Source organism: Rattus rattus, chromosome 1 (genome assembly GCF_011064425.1).
Source record: "Rattus rattus isolate New Zealand chromosome 1, Rrattus_CSIRO_v1, whole genome shotgun sequence".
NCBI classification, from domain to species: Eukaryota; Metazoa; Chordata; class Mammalia; order Rodentia; family Muridae; genus Rattus; species Rattus rattus.
In genome coordinates, this window is record NC_046154.1 from 87,750,470 (window position 1) to 87,767,811 (window position 17,342).

At 38.7% G+C, this 17,342-nt stretch overlaps 1 protein-coding gene across 1 annotated transcript in view; it reads left to right on the plus strand.

Annotated features, from left to right (window-relative positions):
• Astn2 (astrotactin 2) overlaps positions 1-17,342 on the plus strand; it is an 803,377-nt gene that overhangs the window by 236,711 nt on the left and 549,324 nt on the right. The window contains exon 5 of the mRNA XM_032902906.1: positions 3,339-3,485. Within this exon, the coding sequence (XP_032758797.1) occupies positions 3,339-3,485 (147 nt within the window). The remainder of the gene's footprint in view (positions 1-3,338; positions 3,486-17,342) is intronic.

The following is a 17,342-nucleotide window of genomic DNA, read 5'->3' on the forward strand; positions in this document are numbered from 1 at the left end:
TGTTGCTTACTATGCTTACTATGGGTGTATTTCAGCAATTCAGCCCTGCTAGTACCTGGGCCAGGTAGTAGAAATCCCATGAAGCCTGAATGTGTGATAGTTTTTAGATGCCAGGCTCATGAATGTGGACCACATAGTGTGAACAGATGCTATAAAATATCTCAAGGGGTTTCAGCAGAGTGAGTTAGCTTATGTGCCAATACCTTTCTTATCCTACGAGCAGGCAACAGAAGCAGTGGGAGCGGAGGGTAGCTGAAAATACCAACTTCATAGAAAAAGTGGGAGAGTAACTTCCTGCAGTTATGGGCTTTAATCAGGAAATATAAGCTACATTAAACCCTTCCTTACCAAAAATTGGCTCTGTTTAATGTTTTACCACAGCAACGGAAAAACAGACTAGAACAGTGCACCTCCCCTAAATAAATTCATTAACGCTACTTGCCTACATATAAATTCAACATTCATTCCAAGGAAAGTCACAATTAGAGCTCAGCTTCCATACAATTAGAGCTCGGTACTCCATTCCTTGAATACTCGGACAGTCCAGTCACAGTAACATTTCTGTACAATCTATTAAAGAATCTCTTTGAAACTATTCTACTCCATCAATATGTTGAATCTTTTCCCAATATTTTTCTGATAAATAACAGTGATATTTTATTAAAACTTGTGTCATTTTACAACTGTAAATAATGTATTAAAATATTTCACAACCTTAAAAAAATGAGATTGTATGACTATATTTATTTTTAGAGAGAAGATAGAGGACCAAAAGATATTTGGGTATCTAGTCATCTAAATGGTAATGATTTTGATGGGCGAGGATGTCTGGAACAGAGGGAAATTTGAGAAGATATGTTATTTTTAATGGGTTGTATTTGGCATGCCTGTAGGATGCCCTCAGACATATGTGCAGGTTACCAAGTGAAGAGGTAAAGAAAAAAAATTAAAATACAGTGTAAAAGCCAATAAACTAAACCTAAAAGGTAGAGGCAAAGAAGTAAAGCTCCAAGAATAAGGATCAAAGAAGTTTCAGGGCAGACCCCTTTATATACAGTATACCAGCCCTAGAACACTCCTGGTGATGCAGATCTAATCTACTTATTCCACTATTCTAATAAAAATTACTTTAGTTTATCCATGCAAAATTCTCCTTCACACACTCTGCCCTCTTGTTTAGGTTTTTCACAGTTTGTTTAGGAATCTAATTAGAGAAAGACAAGTCTGGATTTTTCTGAGAACCTCTAAGTAAACTCCTCAGGAGTTCTGGATAGTGTAGAGTGGGGATTGTAAGTACATGAATTTTTGTGTACATGTGGACTTGGGTCTGCATGGGCATATACTCTTGTGCTTATGAATATGAAGGCCAGAAGTCAACTAAAGTTTTCCTCACAGGCTGTCAACCTTGATTTTTGAGATGTGATCTCTCATTGTTCTAGAATTTGCCCTGTAGGCAAGTTGTTGGTCAGTGAGCTCTCGGAATCTGCCTTCTTTCTCCCCATACCTGGGAACACAATTACATACTGCCATGCTGGCTCTTAAAAATTTGTCCTCTGGAGGTTAAACTCATGACTTTGTGCTCAGAGCAAGAAACTTTCTGTCTTGGCCATATCCAAGGTCATGAATAGGGGCTGTTCTTATTCTGTGACATGCAGTTTTCACAAACCAAGTTTTCAGTCATCCTGGTGAAAATGATAAACAGTTTCTGAAAATGAAATATTCCTCTATGGCAGGTTTTATACATGCATGATCATGTAACCATTATGGCAATTCTTTGAGATACTTGATCCTATTCTCAGGATGTATGCCAAGTATCCCAGATACCTTTTATCGCTGTGATAAAACCATGAACAAAAACAACTTGTGAAGGAAAGTGTTCAGTTCTGTTTCTAAGCTATAGTCCATCATGAGTGGAAATCAGGGAAACTCAAGGTAGGCATCTGGAAGCTGGACCTGAAAGAGAGCCCACAGGGGTATTCTCTTTGCAGGTTTGCCTTCTCTAACTTGCTCAGCTGTATTCCTCATAGAATTCAAAACTACCTATCCTTGTGCGGCACAGCTTATAGTGAGCTAAGCCTTTCTCTATTAATAAACAACCAAGAAAATATCCCTAAGAAAGATCTAAGCATGATCTGATGGAGAATTCAATTGAGAATTCCTCTTCCAAGGTGACCTTTGATTGTGTTACGTAGACACAAACTATCAGAACCCCTTGGAATAGAGGTTTGGAGAATGAATCCAGTAAGGGATGTATTAGTTAGCTTTACTTCACAGTGGCAAATACGGGGGTATTCATTTGAGTTTATAAGACTCTGGTTTGAGGGCTTTGGTTGATACTACTTTAGTTCCATTGTTTCTGATCTCATTTTGGCTGAGACTCAAAGAAAACAGTAAAGTGGGAAGAAGGGGCCAAAGACAAGAAACATCCTTCCAGCACATTTCAACTGCATGATCTATTTTCTCTACCTGGGCCCTCACCTCTACCCCAGCAGTTCCTCCAACCATGACCTCATAAATAACATCATTTATCGATTAATGGGCACAGACTACTTATAATCTATCATTTATTTTTAATTTCACTTTGGAACCTAGATGCATTGGAAAATGAAGTTTCCATTATATGGGCCTTTGGTTAACATTCTAAATCTAAGACATAAGAATGGATTAGAATGAAATTTGAATCTAGAATAGTCCTCAAACAACAGACTTGTTCTGCTACCTCATAGTAAGTGAAACTACATGATATTTTTTTTTCATTTAGTTTGTAAAGGAAGTTTAACACTATAACATTATTATCAAGAGTGACCATTTAAATTGGAATGGGGTGATTGCCAAGTTTTAGAAGTAGACTTCTTTCTTCTTTCCTTCCTTCCTTCCTTCCTTCCTTTCTTCCTTCCTTTCTTCCTTTCTTCCTTTCTTTTTCTTTTTCTGTCTTTCTTTCTTTTACATTTTTTCTTTAATTTACCAAAGGAAACATCAACCCTATTTTGTTTAAGACAAAACCTAATAAGAGGTTGGAAAATATTGTTTGTCCCCAACCCTCTGTCATAAATGTAATTTTTATTTTATTTACTTTTTTACTCTCTGTCCTTGAGAACTTTACACACTTGTACAAAGAAACATAATCATGTCCACCCCAGTTTTCCCCCAAATCTCCTCAAATACCCAACAACAGTCCCAACACAATTTAATATCCTCTTTTCCTTCCTTCCCTTCTTCCCTTTTTTCTTTTCTTCTTGGCTAATATTCACACTAAGGAACTATAGAATCCACTGCGTCCATTTCATCCACATATCCTCATCTGACAGAATTATACTTTTTATGTATTTGTTTTCCAGGTTTACTGAAAAGCCCTGTGAACAAGACAGCCTTAACACTGATTGCTGTCAGCTCCTGCATTTTGGCCATGGTGTGTGGCAACCAGATGTCCTGTCCACTTACTGTGAAGGTGACTTTGCATGTGCCGGAGCACTTCATTGCAGATGGTAAGAGTCAAGTCTTAACAATAACCCACAATTCCTTGTCACCTTGTACCCCAATGATCTATATTGCCAGGCATGGCATAACTTCAGAATTCTTTAATGTAAAGTACAGGAAAAAAAGGCCTTCCCAGGGCTCTAGAAGAAGCACTTATTACTGTAAATGCCTGATTACTAGAATTAAATTAAAGGGTGCTTTTATTACATGTATATGGATAAGGTTTGTTAACTAAAGCAAGATTTCAAAAATTACTAAAGAAGGACTGGGCTCCTTCAAAAATTATCTAAGAGCTTGATCAAGATTCTCAATCCTGTTTCAAACTAAAAATACTCTACAAAGAGTATGACATACTTAAAAGCATATGACAAAAAAACCTTATGAATTTTCTAGAATTTTTGAATGGTCTAGGGAATATTCATGTCTTTTTCCCTATAACTGTGCTTTACAAATGTCTTGGAAAATTCTACCATTTATTCTTCAGTTAATTAAATTGAATTAATGAGACACTGTAGTCACCACGGTCATTAGCAAAGTATGTCCAAAGAACTGATTAAGATACTTGATGTCTATTGCTAAAGTGCCCTCTAAAAACATCAATGTAGTTTGTTTCCTCTAGTGAGGTGTGCGGGTCCCTAATCCCCAAACCTTTCTCTTCACCTTAATATTGTTAATGTGCTAAAGTTTAACATGAGTGGACTATGCAGCTTTACTTAATTTCTACTTTAGTTCTCAGTAGTTAAATATATTCTTTGATTTTTTTTATCATATATAAGATGTAGTCTATTTATTCTCATTTCCCACCACTGACAAATTGATTCCCTCCTACAAGTTTTTTTCCTGTTCATGTCTTTTTTTTTCTTTGCGGCCCACTGAGTTCAACCAAGAACATATTAATGACCATGGGTTTAAGATAATCCACTGGAGCTTTGTGGGCTCAACATTGTGCACGTAAACTGAAGGCAATGTTTCCTTTTGTCCAGAATCCCTTTCTGCAGAGCCTCTGCAGGGCAAGGAGACTGCCTTGTGACCTCTCCCCTCCTCTGTTACACTTTTAACATGTATACAAACTGAATTACATTGACGATAAAATATACTTATGAAAGACATTCTACACATTTTATGTGTGTCAGTTATTTTTCAAATCTACAAAAAAATCTCCTGCTTTGTCCCTATTGAATTATATGTACATTTAAGACTGTGTGTGTATGTGTGTGTGTGTGTGTAAGAGAGAGAGAGAGAGAGAGAGAGAGAGAGAGACAGAGAGAGACAGAGAGAGAGAGAGAGAGACAGAGAGAGAGAGAGAGAGACAGAGAGTGAGAGACAGAGAGACAGAGAGTGAGAGACAGAGACAGAGAGACAGAGAGAGACAGAGTCAGAGAGAGAGTGTGAAAGAGAAACAGAATTTAAGTAATTGATTTCATGAAGCTCAGGGCTAAATGAATTTACCAGAGTCCATGGGTGGCTGCAAAATTAAGGTAGAATGAAAAGAATGACAAACGTGATCTGGGTAAAATCACTGTGAATGGCCTGTTCCCAACCCAGACAAACTCTCACCACCATTCACCTGTCACACTTATTAGCTATCATACTGTAGGAGGTAGAGATAAGCTTTAGTTATTGGTTTATACATGTGTAGAAAGGAAGATAAATTACTCAACACTAGGGTGAAACAGTTCGAAGGCAATGTACCCAGGCTTAGAGATGGTACAATACTTACTTTGAATGTTTGTTATTTCATCTACTTTGTCTTTCATTGACTGGGTCTTTGTATATAAAAATTTGGGATGATAGTTCTATTTGACTTATAGGTATACTGTGAGCATGATACCTCCTTCTTCCAGATGGTTACCAAATTCTCAGACAGCATGCATCTGGGGAATCAAAAAGTAAAGGGGGCAGCACCTAGAAACATACATAGAAGTTCGGAAACCAAAATACAACACTGCCCCCTATAGGGAAAAATTAAAGATGACTCAGGACTGGAACTTGTTCCCCTACCAGATGGAACTGACTTTCCCAATTCAAGAGATGAACACTCAATGATCATCCATCCTCTCTCAGCAAGAATACTAAGTTCAGACAGTGCAAGGATAACTTTGTGTTTCTTTCTCCAAGGTTGGCCTCCAATCTTTCTATCTCAGTATCTCTGCATGTGTTTCTTATCATATCTTTTTAGTAATAGTCCAGCATGTTCCTTACCAATCACAAATAACAGATAAGAGACAGGAGCACATTGATAAGTAAAAGTCAGTCTTTTCTGGATTACAGAAGAGAGAAGATAAATCTTCTATGTGCTGTGAAGTACAACTGGGTAGTAACTGCAGTGCCCAGAGAAAACAGGCTGTTAAATAGCAGGAAAAGGAGTAAGAAGCAGTGACAATATCTATTTTCCTGGACTAGTGTCATCATCTAGAATTAATAGTCTTAAGTGCACAGTGATCTATCATAACTACATAAATACAGGCAACAGGTGCAGTTTAATGATATTTTACATTTGTTCATACAACTAGATTATCTGTAGCCATTCCATAAAATGGCTACATACATGAGGGTAAAATCACTATGAAGCTTGTCAAGAGAACAGCTCATGTCAACTCTAAGAAGCTCCAGTTTAAACCAGGTCTCCTAAAGACCATATTCCAATGGCAGCTTTCATCTTTTATTTTACTGTCCTCCAGGACTCTAAACTGCCAAGGTGCTGGCCCTTTCTCATCAGGGAGAGCTCTCAGCCAACCTTATCCATTGAGCTGTCTGTGGTGCTGAAACATTAGTCGGGACTGAGTAATATGTCCCGTCTTCAGAAGAAAATGAATTCTGACCCTGTGTTCCTGTATAGTTATACTTGATGCTTAGTGCCCATTATGACAAAAAGGTCAAGACGACATAGCACTTGTCCAGAGTCCAGTTGGCAAGAGCAATTGATACTGACACAGTTTCTACCCAAGCCTTTAATAATCTCACCCCATATTCTCCCCTGGACTTCTTCAAGGCCACAAGTGACTTTTGTCCACTAACACACACTGAAGAAACATAAAAAAATCTATACATTAGTTTACCTAATTCAGCACTTTCTCAAGGTGCTGCCTATAAGATATCTGCACAACCAGACTTTGGAGGTGTAGCCTGGGTGGTTTTATTTGTGAAAATTAAGAGATTCTTACTGGAACTTTTAGAGATACGTTGTATGTTTATTTTTCGCATGATCATAACCAGTGTTTAAGAGAATAAGATAAAGGATGAAAAATATTTTGTGGCTCATGGTTTTATAATGTCCACTCAGGAACCCTTGACTTTGTTGCTTCATACCTCTAGCAAAACAGTGACATCATGGTACAAAGGTGTGGTAGATCCAAACTGCTTGTTTTATGACAACTAGGAGGCACACAGAGAAAAAAGGGGAAATATTCATCCTGAAATGGTCCCCTCCCTTTGCATTGCCTTATTTCTTCCAACAATATTTGACCTCCAAATAATGCCACCTGAATATACTGTAGTTATAGGTCTTTTGATTCCATCAAAACTTTTGTTGTTTTGTATTCAATATGGAACCCACTAAAAAAAGACTACATATGAATGGATAATATATTTAGATTAATTATGTAAGAAAAATCCACTCTAGTGTAGGTTCCCTTATTGGGGATTAGATATATATTGGAAGGGAAATTAAAATTACCAAATATATCTATTATATGTCTTATTCGTGTACAGATCAATTTACTGAGAGGACTGTATTCCATTCTTGGACCAAAATCATGAGGCAGAATTTATCATCTTCATTTTGTATATCTAGAAGAGTAAGAGAAAGAGTGAAGAAATATCATATAGAAGGGGAAAATATAAAAGCTTAATTTTTCTTTTACCACGGTTCCATGCCCTACCATCCACCAAACTTCCAGTAAAGAAATCACTATAACGAGTAATAGTGTGGGAGGGAGGGATCTGAAAAGAAGAGGGGAAGGGAAGGGAAGGGGGCAGAATCACGTGTGGGAAGAGATGGGGGAGAAGTACAGAGGGTCAGGAAATAGAAGAGAGGTGTGTAGCAGTGGCAGTTGGGGAACTAAGTGTAGCCACTAGAAAGTCCCACATGCCAGGGACCAAGAGGTTCCCAGGACCCAACAGAGAGGACCGTTAGCTAAAATACCCAGTAAAGGGGAGAGAGAACCTGGAGAGACCATATCTAGTGTATAAGTATGGTCCCTGGTTGAAGGATAGGGCCACCCACCCATCTTAAAAATATTAATCCAGAATTGCTCCTGTCAAAAAAAATTGCAGGTACAAAAAGTGGGGCAGAGATTGAAGAAAGACCCTTTAGAGACTGCCCCATCTAGGGATCCATCCCAACTGCAGACAGCAAATCCAGATGCTATTGCTTATGCCAAGAAGCATTTGCTGACAGCAGCCTGGTATAGCTGTCTCCTGAAAGGTTGTACCAGAGCTTGGCCAATACAGATGAGGATGCAGCCAGACAGCAATCTAACTAGGCGGGGACCCCCATGGAGGAGTTTGGGGAAGAACTGCAGGAGCTGAAGGGGTTAGCAACCCCACAGGAAGAACAACAATATCAACCAACCAGATCCCCCAAGGCTTACAGGGACTAAACCACTAACCATAGAGTACACATGGAGGGACATGGCTTCAATGGGAGAGGAGCCCCTTGGTCCTGTGGAGGCTCAATGACTCAGTGGAGGGGAATGCTAGGACACTGAGGCTGGAGTGAGTGGGTGGGGGAACACGCTCATAGAAGCAGGGAGAAAGGGGGAGGGGATAAAGACTTTAACTGGGAAGGGGGATAACATTTCAAATGTAAATAAATAAAATAGCCAACAAAATTTTTAAAAGGCACTCAACATTTAAAAGGGAAAAAAAAAAGAATGAAAGGGCCAGCACTTGGAGATCTCAGAAGGTAAAACTAGAATTCTGAGTGTGGAAAGTGGAGCTTTGATTTAGTAATGTCTTCCTCTGCTATTGACTGTGTGACCTTGTGCCCACTTCCTAAAGTTCTTAAGCTAAGGTACATTGCCTATGAGTTGGGGATAGTTGCATATTTATCACCCGAAATTATTGTGTAGAATAAATGAAATAATGCCCATGAAGCCCTTAGCTGAATACTTAATACCTAGTAATGGCTCAATAAGTCATATAAATGCTAGTAGTTGTAACAATGTTTTCTTAATATGAGAAGAGGTTCATTGCAAGGTAATGAGTCCCCATCACAGAGAACCTGAGAGAACAGATGACCCCATTCCATGAAGTCATAGAAGTGAGGAGAAGGCATGAGTTGGGTTAAACATATATTCTGTTTCATTAGAAACCATTTTATCAGAACCTAAATTTTCAAACCACTTCATTTTTGAAGATTTTTTTGCAATATACTTATTTTGTCTTTAATATTCTATCTCTGATTGTCACCCATTCTTTGATGAGTCTCAGAAATAATGAAAGAGTTTGATGTATGGTGTTAGGGAGGAAGAGTGTCTCTAGAATATTTAGCTCTCTCTCTCTCTCTCTCTCTCTCTCTCTCTCTCTCACACACACACACACACACACACACACACACACACACACAAACACACACATACACACATGAGAGAGAATTGAATAAGACTATAATTCATACAAATATGAATATTATAGAAATGTACATATGTTAAAATGTGCTTTTTATCCAGTTCAGTTTAAACTATTAGCCTCATCTTGTTGGATGAAGTAAGATAGTTGTCAAGTCTCCTCTGTTCCTTGTGACTGAGTTATTTAAAGTCAGAGTGTTAATTCTGAACCTGGTAAATCAAGTCTAAATGCCCACATGTAGGATGCTGTGGTTTATTGCTATGCCTCACTGAGGGTGGTTTTGATCACACATTGGTTTACAATGAATTCTCTCTGCATTTTCCTGCCCCCACTTTGTCTTGCCTTTCAACTTAAGAGAGTAAGGTAATGCACAGCTTCATGACTTTAATAAAAGACAAGGTTCATAATTGGCTGCAGAGCTGGTTTACTGTGATTTGAATACATGGGAGGAGTATTTGCAGTCCACGGAAGGGAAAATTACACCACACTGAAAGTCACTGCGTAGCCACAGCTGCCTAGCAATTTATTTTAGAAAGTGGTTCCTCAGGCACCTTGCTCTCTGGATCCATCCCAGGCTTTGTTTTAAAATGTTCAGTGTTAGTCACAGATGTTCAAAGGCACATCATGGTGCAGGTTAATTGGTGGAAGTGCTGCACAATATGGCCCCTGCCTTTTTCATTCTTCACTCATCTGCACAGACTTAATGTTATTAAGACAAGTGGACTGTCTTGTTTCTGTCTGCTGCTCTCCAAACCTTGGCCTCTTAATTATTCTATGTGAGAAACAATGCTTCTCCCTTCAGTGATATGCACTCCTCTCATTTCAAAGCCCAAATGACTTTCCTTCCTCTATAACATCACCTTCATTATATACATGTAAGAACTCTTAACATCAATGAGCATTCCATGCACCAGTATTATTTTTGCCTTTCTAAAGTCATCAGAGTCTCTCTCCAAACTGCTGCCTGTGTGTCACTGAAATGGCTGTGTTACCCTCAAAACTTGTCTCTTGCATTAAAACCAGACTCAAAACTCCAGTTTTTAAAACTCAAAACTATTACTATTACATTTTAGGAAGAAAAATCTCTATAAATAATGCCTTCTACAAAATAATTCAACAGCTTCCATTGTCCTTTGTCATCAAGACTGAACATGCTCTATCAGGCCCTCTGAGGCCAAATCCTCAAGTAATCCTTGGTACTTATCTCGGGGCCATTGCATATGTCTCTGTGTCTACTTGCCCCAGTGTATCACATTTGCTGAACTGTAAATTAACTTCCCTTTCCAGCCCAGCCTGCTATATATTCTTTGCTAATTGCTCTCCTTCAACATTACTTTTATCCTTTATTAAAAGTATTTCTATTTGTGATTGTACAGTTATTTGCTTAATTGCAGTCTGCCCCATAAAATATTTGTTTTATACATTGTGTTCAGCACCACAACAGTACCTTGAACAGTTGTCTCTTACTCTGAAACATTTGCTTAGTGAAAAAAAATGAAGTGATTATAATGAATAGACTTAAATTATCCCCAGAGAAAGGGAGACAAGGGTATACATGTCCAAAATATATTATCATGGCTAGTGGATACTCTGACATAGTAAATATGTAATAGACCTTACATGAGTGGCAGGTAGATCCTGCTGCCCTAAGATGTTACAACCCCAAGAATCTAAGTGCCAGACATTTAAGGTTGCCTCTTCTGTGATTGACTTCCCTCTCCACAGTTTCTCTACTTGTCTCCAAAGATAAGCAACTCCAATCAAACTCACACCTCAACCCTGACACCAAAATGAAGCCAGGTTTATCTCCGAGTCCGGAAAGAAGTAAAAATATAAATTGAGCTGAGATTCAGTATGCCCACGGGGGAGGAGGCAATGAAATACCAATAAACCATATTAATATGCTGAAACCAAGCATAAGAAGTTGAACTCCAACCCAGACTTAATAACTATACGTGAGCGTGTACAGGAAGAAGGCAAGGCTAGGTTTCAGACAGAATTAAAATGGGATCTGTAATGAAACTGGTAATATAATTATAAACTGTGAAAGCTTTTTTTTTCCCTCTTTCTTATTCTTACATTAACAGGCAACTTCCTCAGCTATGGCTTGGCACTGAGGCTGGAAGCTCTGGATGCCCCCTAGAGTGGACTTTTTTTTCAAACATCTTCATTGAGAAAGCCTAAACTTTCTAAAACACAGAAGGAAAAATTATGCTTACCGCCATGTCTTCCTTAAATAGTAACTGATCTTCGGGTTAAATGTGACAAGGAGCCTGGGGAAGAACAAATCTAGGAAAACCATTCGAAGCAGCTGAACATGTTCAATCCTTCATAGCTATCACAACAGCCAGTGGGACTGAGAATTTTAATGACACTCTATGCTAAGATGTTAGCTTGGCTTCCAACCAGAATAAATTGTTACTAATTTCCTTCCTTACAAAGGATAAAACTGTGTTTGACATCCACAATTAGAGACTAATTTCTGTGTTTTGATAGTAGACTGAGTTAAAAAAAATCTTCCCAGGAAATGGGGGACAGAGGGTGGTTGCAAAGGATAGTAAAATTCAATTTTATCGCATAATTGTTCTAACTTGTTGTTTTAAACCTAAGATGCCATTTCCTTTTAGACTGCAAAGATAGAAGGTGGGTTGGGAGTTCTCATGAGATGGAGATCAAGTCCCTATGGGTAGAAGGTACAATTAGTAGTTTGGGTTTGCAAATGATGCAGGAATGAGCTACTGAATAACAAAATAAAGGAATACATAGCAAGGTCAAGTATGTTATTTAACCCGGGAAGAGGTGGGACCTAAACCCAAGGCTGCCTCCTTCCTTTGAGACCTCGGATATATTATAACACCACCCCAAACTCCAGGAAGCATCAGGCAGTGACTAAGATAAGGTCAATCACTATCAACTCTGGACTTCCATGGGTACTTTATGACTTTGTTCAAATGTCTACTTTCCACACCTCATATCTTCATTGTAAATTATGGGAGAAATCCAAGAATCCACTATGTGTTAGTCATTTTGAAAGTAGGAGAAACACTAGATTTAAAACCTACAGGATGTTACAAAATGTAAAATAAGCTAGGCACAGAAAGACAAACAACACATCTTCCCACTCATATAGAAGCTAAAAATATATGATCTCATGGAGAAGAGTAGAGCACTGGGTACTGGAGTCTGGAGATGAAACAGGACAGAAGGATAAGAAATAGTTGTTCATTACTTATAAATATGTCATTAGCAAGGAGGATTGTGTTGTAATTTCCTATAGCATGCTGTACTAACATAGCAATAATTTATTCCATTCTCAGAATGATTAAAAGAAAAGATGTTGGCTATTTTTAAATCAAATGAAATGATAAATGTTTTTGGAAAGCGATCTGATGCAATAACGTTCCTGAATCAATCAATATACAGTACTTACATGTGTTAAGGTTTTATACTCTACTCCATACACATGTACATTTCTGGGTCAACTTAAAAATAATCATTTATGATATAAGAGTAATAGCTATTAGTATCATGCTTGTGTTCCTAGTCTTGTCTCTTCAAGAAGGTTCAAGTCAATCCGTGTAGCCAGACAGTCCCTGGTGTAGATGCCGAGAGCAGAGGCAGCTGAACAAACTTCCCACAGCCCACAAGTTGCCATTTGAAGAAAGCTTAGAAGGATCACGGCCAAGTTTCTCTGGGGACTTCAAGCTCCCAAGGCTGTCTGGATGAAAAAGAAAGTTGTGGGAAGTGACTGTGGTGGGGAAGATATATACCCATCTCTAGCTCTCAGCTCCAGATGCCAAGGGACCTTCAGCATCCTCTGTGCCAGTGAGAGTATGAGAGGAGGACGCATGAAATGTTTTCCAAAGGGAGATTACGAGATGAGAGGAATAATTACAACCTGTGCATCCCCCACCCGGCTCTCAATACCCAGCAAAGCCTTGCTATTTTGTTTTCTTCCTCAGCTGACTCCTTTGGGTTATCTAAAGCAAATATATCTTCAGCTGCTCAGCCTTAGCATTCCCCGAAGCTGCGGGTAACTTCTCGAATCTCTACTAACGCCCTGGGCATCTGATCGCCACACTTGCCTCTTGGTCACGGCTACCCATGAGCTCCTGGCTATGTTTTCCTTTATTTTAAGTCTGCTTCATATTTGAGCTTTTTTTTTTTTTTTTTAGTAAATTGGTACTTTCACATGCGAATCTGACATTTGCTGAGATCAAGATAAGGAATCAAATTCTAGGAAAATTTCAAATGTAACAAACATGGTAAAGAGAACATGAACTATAGGGTAAACATCTTTCTATAGGATTCAAATCTATACCCTTCCACTTACTAAACATGGGTCTTGAATGAGTCTTGGTACTTCTAGTCACCACTCACGTTGTCTGTGATAGTAAAACTATGGTTTCCTCCGTTACAGGGAAGTGATGAAAATAAACTAGGGAAATGCATAAAAATTCTCAAAAATCCTTGGTCAGTAAATGTTAATCCAACTCTCAATGACATCCTCCTTTTGATGGGAAAGTCATATATTTAAGGACTATAGCATTTAACTAACCTGAATCCAGTGGGACACAAAACCAGATTCAGTAAGGTTGCCAGAAAAGAGTGGACATTTACTGTTGAACAGAGGGACTTGGAAGAGTGGGTATTTACCCTTAGAGGGACTTGAGTCTTATATGATTAACCGAAATAGGATAGATAGGGGTTTAGAGTAAAGACCTGTATTCCTTTTAGGAATGAGATGGGAAGAGTAAGGATGAGATAAATGGTCATCCAGCTAAACGGGGTGACATAAAGGAAAGTGTGGTAAGTCAAGGTTTAAAATAATGTATGGAGTCTGGGACTCTATGTGAGCATCAATGGGAATTCAGGATGGGGCCAGCCTGAAAGAGAAGCCCCACATTTAGAGTTCTGGAGCTCAAATCCAGGGCCTATCTCATGTTAGTTGTGTATTTGATAACTAGAGGCAACATACAGGCACAGTATTCAACTTTTAGCCTAAAATATGGCTATGATAGAGGCACTAGACTTTTCTTTTAAGTATGATATAGCAGGACAGAAAAAAGTGAGAGCAACACAAAAGGAGTGTGTAAAGGAGTGTGTGCAGGCGAGAAGCTGTCATAATGAAACCCATTCCTGTGGACAATTTATGTATGATGAAATACTTTTTAAAAGGAATAACTTGGAAGATGATGACATAGTGGATAAAGTAATTGGAAATTAACCATGAGGATCTGAATTTGGATCCCTAAAACTCCCATACAAAAACCAAGCATGGTTATTTGCATTTGTAATATGAGTTGAGGGAGGAGCAGAGACAGATTTCTGGAGCTAGCTGGCTTAGCAAAATCAATGACCTCAGTGAGAGATTCTCTTAGAAAAATAAAGTAAAATATGCTAGAAGGCAATACCTGACAGCAGCCTCTGGCTTGCACACACATTCATGAATTCCTGGATGAAAACAATATACATAGGTATATATTATACTTGCACACTTACACAAACACACACATGCACACACACAGAGAAAGGCAGAGACAGAGACAGAGAGACAGAGACAGGCAGAGAGAGATAGAGAGATCAGGAGATGAGGAGACAGATCTGTTGTTAAAAATACTGGCTCCTCTTCAGAGGACTAAAGCTCAATTTCCAAAACCCACATGATGACTCCCAACAATCCAGGTCTAGCGAATCTGACACCCTGTGTGACTTCATTGGTACCAGGCACACAAAAGGTACATAGACATGAATTCAGGCAATCATTTACTCAAACAACACATACCAAACACACACACACACACACACACACACACACACACACACACACACACACACACACACCACAGGTAATTCAGAGTTCAAGCTCTAGAGTTAAGATATATCTTGATTCAAATGTCAGCAGTAGGATGTAGCCAATGATACTTATACTCATAGCTCATTTCTTAATCTGTAGAATTCTAAGAATTAAATGAGATAGCAAGAAAGGAGTTAGTAAAATGTTCTGCAAGCAGGAAGCACTGACAGTATTACTTTTTATTAGTATCGCCATCATCACCACTCCCCTACTCTAAGTTGACTTCCTTTGTTAAGTGATCTGAATTTTGTTTTCTATTCAACAGTTATTTACTCATTATCCAACTTGGCTAAGTCTAAGCTACAGAATAACATTCCCTATATTTAGTGGATATGAATGTTTATAACTATATAGCTTTCATGTAGCAATTTAATTGCTTCAGGATTATCTTCATCTGTGAAATGGAGAAAGACATAATATACCACTCCAAGAAACACTATCATTTGGGATATGGAGATATATGATATATAGTTTCTAACAATGCTCCTCTAAAGGTAGAGAGATGGCTTGTTTTGTACAGTGCACCAAATTCCTAAGGTTAGTGGAGTAACTGGCCACTGTGTAAAAGGAACTTGAGACTCTAAAATTTGAAGCTAGCAGTTCTGCTGGCAGGGTGTTGCTGTAATTGCTCCATATGTTAATGTCCGAACAGGGGCATCAGAGCCTAGAATAAAAATGAGGGAGTGCTATCTACTTAGAGCTAGAACAAGGAAACAGCAAACTGGATGCATTTAAGGGACCAAAGGTGCAAGAGCCACAGAAGATAAGCCACACGCCTTGATCCTGGAGGGCCAGAGCATCTAGTTATCAGTGTCAGAATCCCACAGGAAGTCTTGAAATATACCTTAGAGGTAATATCCTTGCCTAGCATGCAGAGGGCCTTATATTCTTCCCATCACTGTATATTCATGTCCAATTGAAGAGGAAGGCAGATCGAATAATTTCCCTATTGCCTGCTGTTAAATTGGTAGTCCAAAGTTGAAGCACAAATGTCAGAGTTTGTGGCCTCAAATCCTATCTCCAGCCTTGTCCTCAGGAAATATAAGGATTCAAATGTACCAAAATTCAGTGTAATTATCAAGAATGCATGGTCACTAGAGGCAAGAACCAGGCCATTGGAGGGACAGAGTCGGGCATCTGCTGTTATTGATTCCATTCAGACACCATCTTCCATATACAAGATCAAGAATCAGATGCCAACCCCTTGAACATATTAGAAGGAAATGAGTGAAAGCAAGACAAAATGAAAATGTAAGCGACTATGAAGAACGCATAGCATTAGGACCTTTAAAAGCCCTGACTAGCTGAAAATTATTAGTAAAAGATGTCAAGGCACTGTGTGAGCAAAATTAATTTGTAAGATATTTGAAGGCTGTTGTGCTGAATATTTGAATGGTTGGAATATTATCTTACCATGGGATTTGGGCCAGGGTGGAGGATGGAGAGAGTGGCAGTCCTCAGAACCTGCACAGGTGCTGACCTATCATATGGACATGAAGCCTCCAGAGATGGATACTTCCAGAAGAGACTTAAATACAGCACTAGTGGGCTGGACACTGATATTGTCTTAGAATCAGAAGCCTAACAGGAGACCTAGGGATCTGATGTCATATTTGACATATGGAATCAATTAAAAAATTAAGCTTCTACCACCTTAAAAGGGAGCAGATGGGCACAGGGGTGAAGGCACATGGCGGGCATACCGCCAAGAAACTAGCTTGGCAATTTTCTAAATTATAGACTATTAGAACAGGAAGTTATCTTCAGTCTCTTCTGTGATTATTCCACACATAATGCTTTGCTTCACACACTCCAGCTGCATACAATGGATATTTCCTGAAAGCTTGGGTTCTCTCCTTTGCAAATAGTACTTTTCTCCTGCATCAATCTGCTAACCCTTACACTCCACCTAGACACAATCTTCCACATGCAGCTCATCTGAGACTTCTGTAGACAACTCTCTGTAGTGCCCAGATCAAAGTGAGCACGTTTGATCTGTGCCCCCCAAAGACTCCTATGTATTTAAACTTCAAGGCTGATGATGTTCTTCTCATACTAAAAGTGCACTACCTTCAAGCCCAGATTGTTTTTCTTCTCATTTTATAGCTACCACTTTTTGTCGTAGGTGGAATAATAGTTGTATGTGTACATCCATTCACCATTCCAGATAATACATAAACCTATAAGTTAAGTCTGAAATACTCAGTAGCACTACTGTAATTGCAGTCACTATTGCAACTTTATTTTTAAACCACAAATATTAGCAAGAGAAGTAAACATGAGATTCATGGTTTGAAAGCTCTGTAAGGATCGAGATAGGAGATAGCTAAAGATGTTCCTTTGAAAAGCCTCTTAGACAACGTAGAGTATGAACTAAGCACAAAAGCTTTTATCTAAAAGAAACTAAGGATTAGATGAAAATGATTTGAGCAAAAGC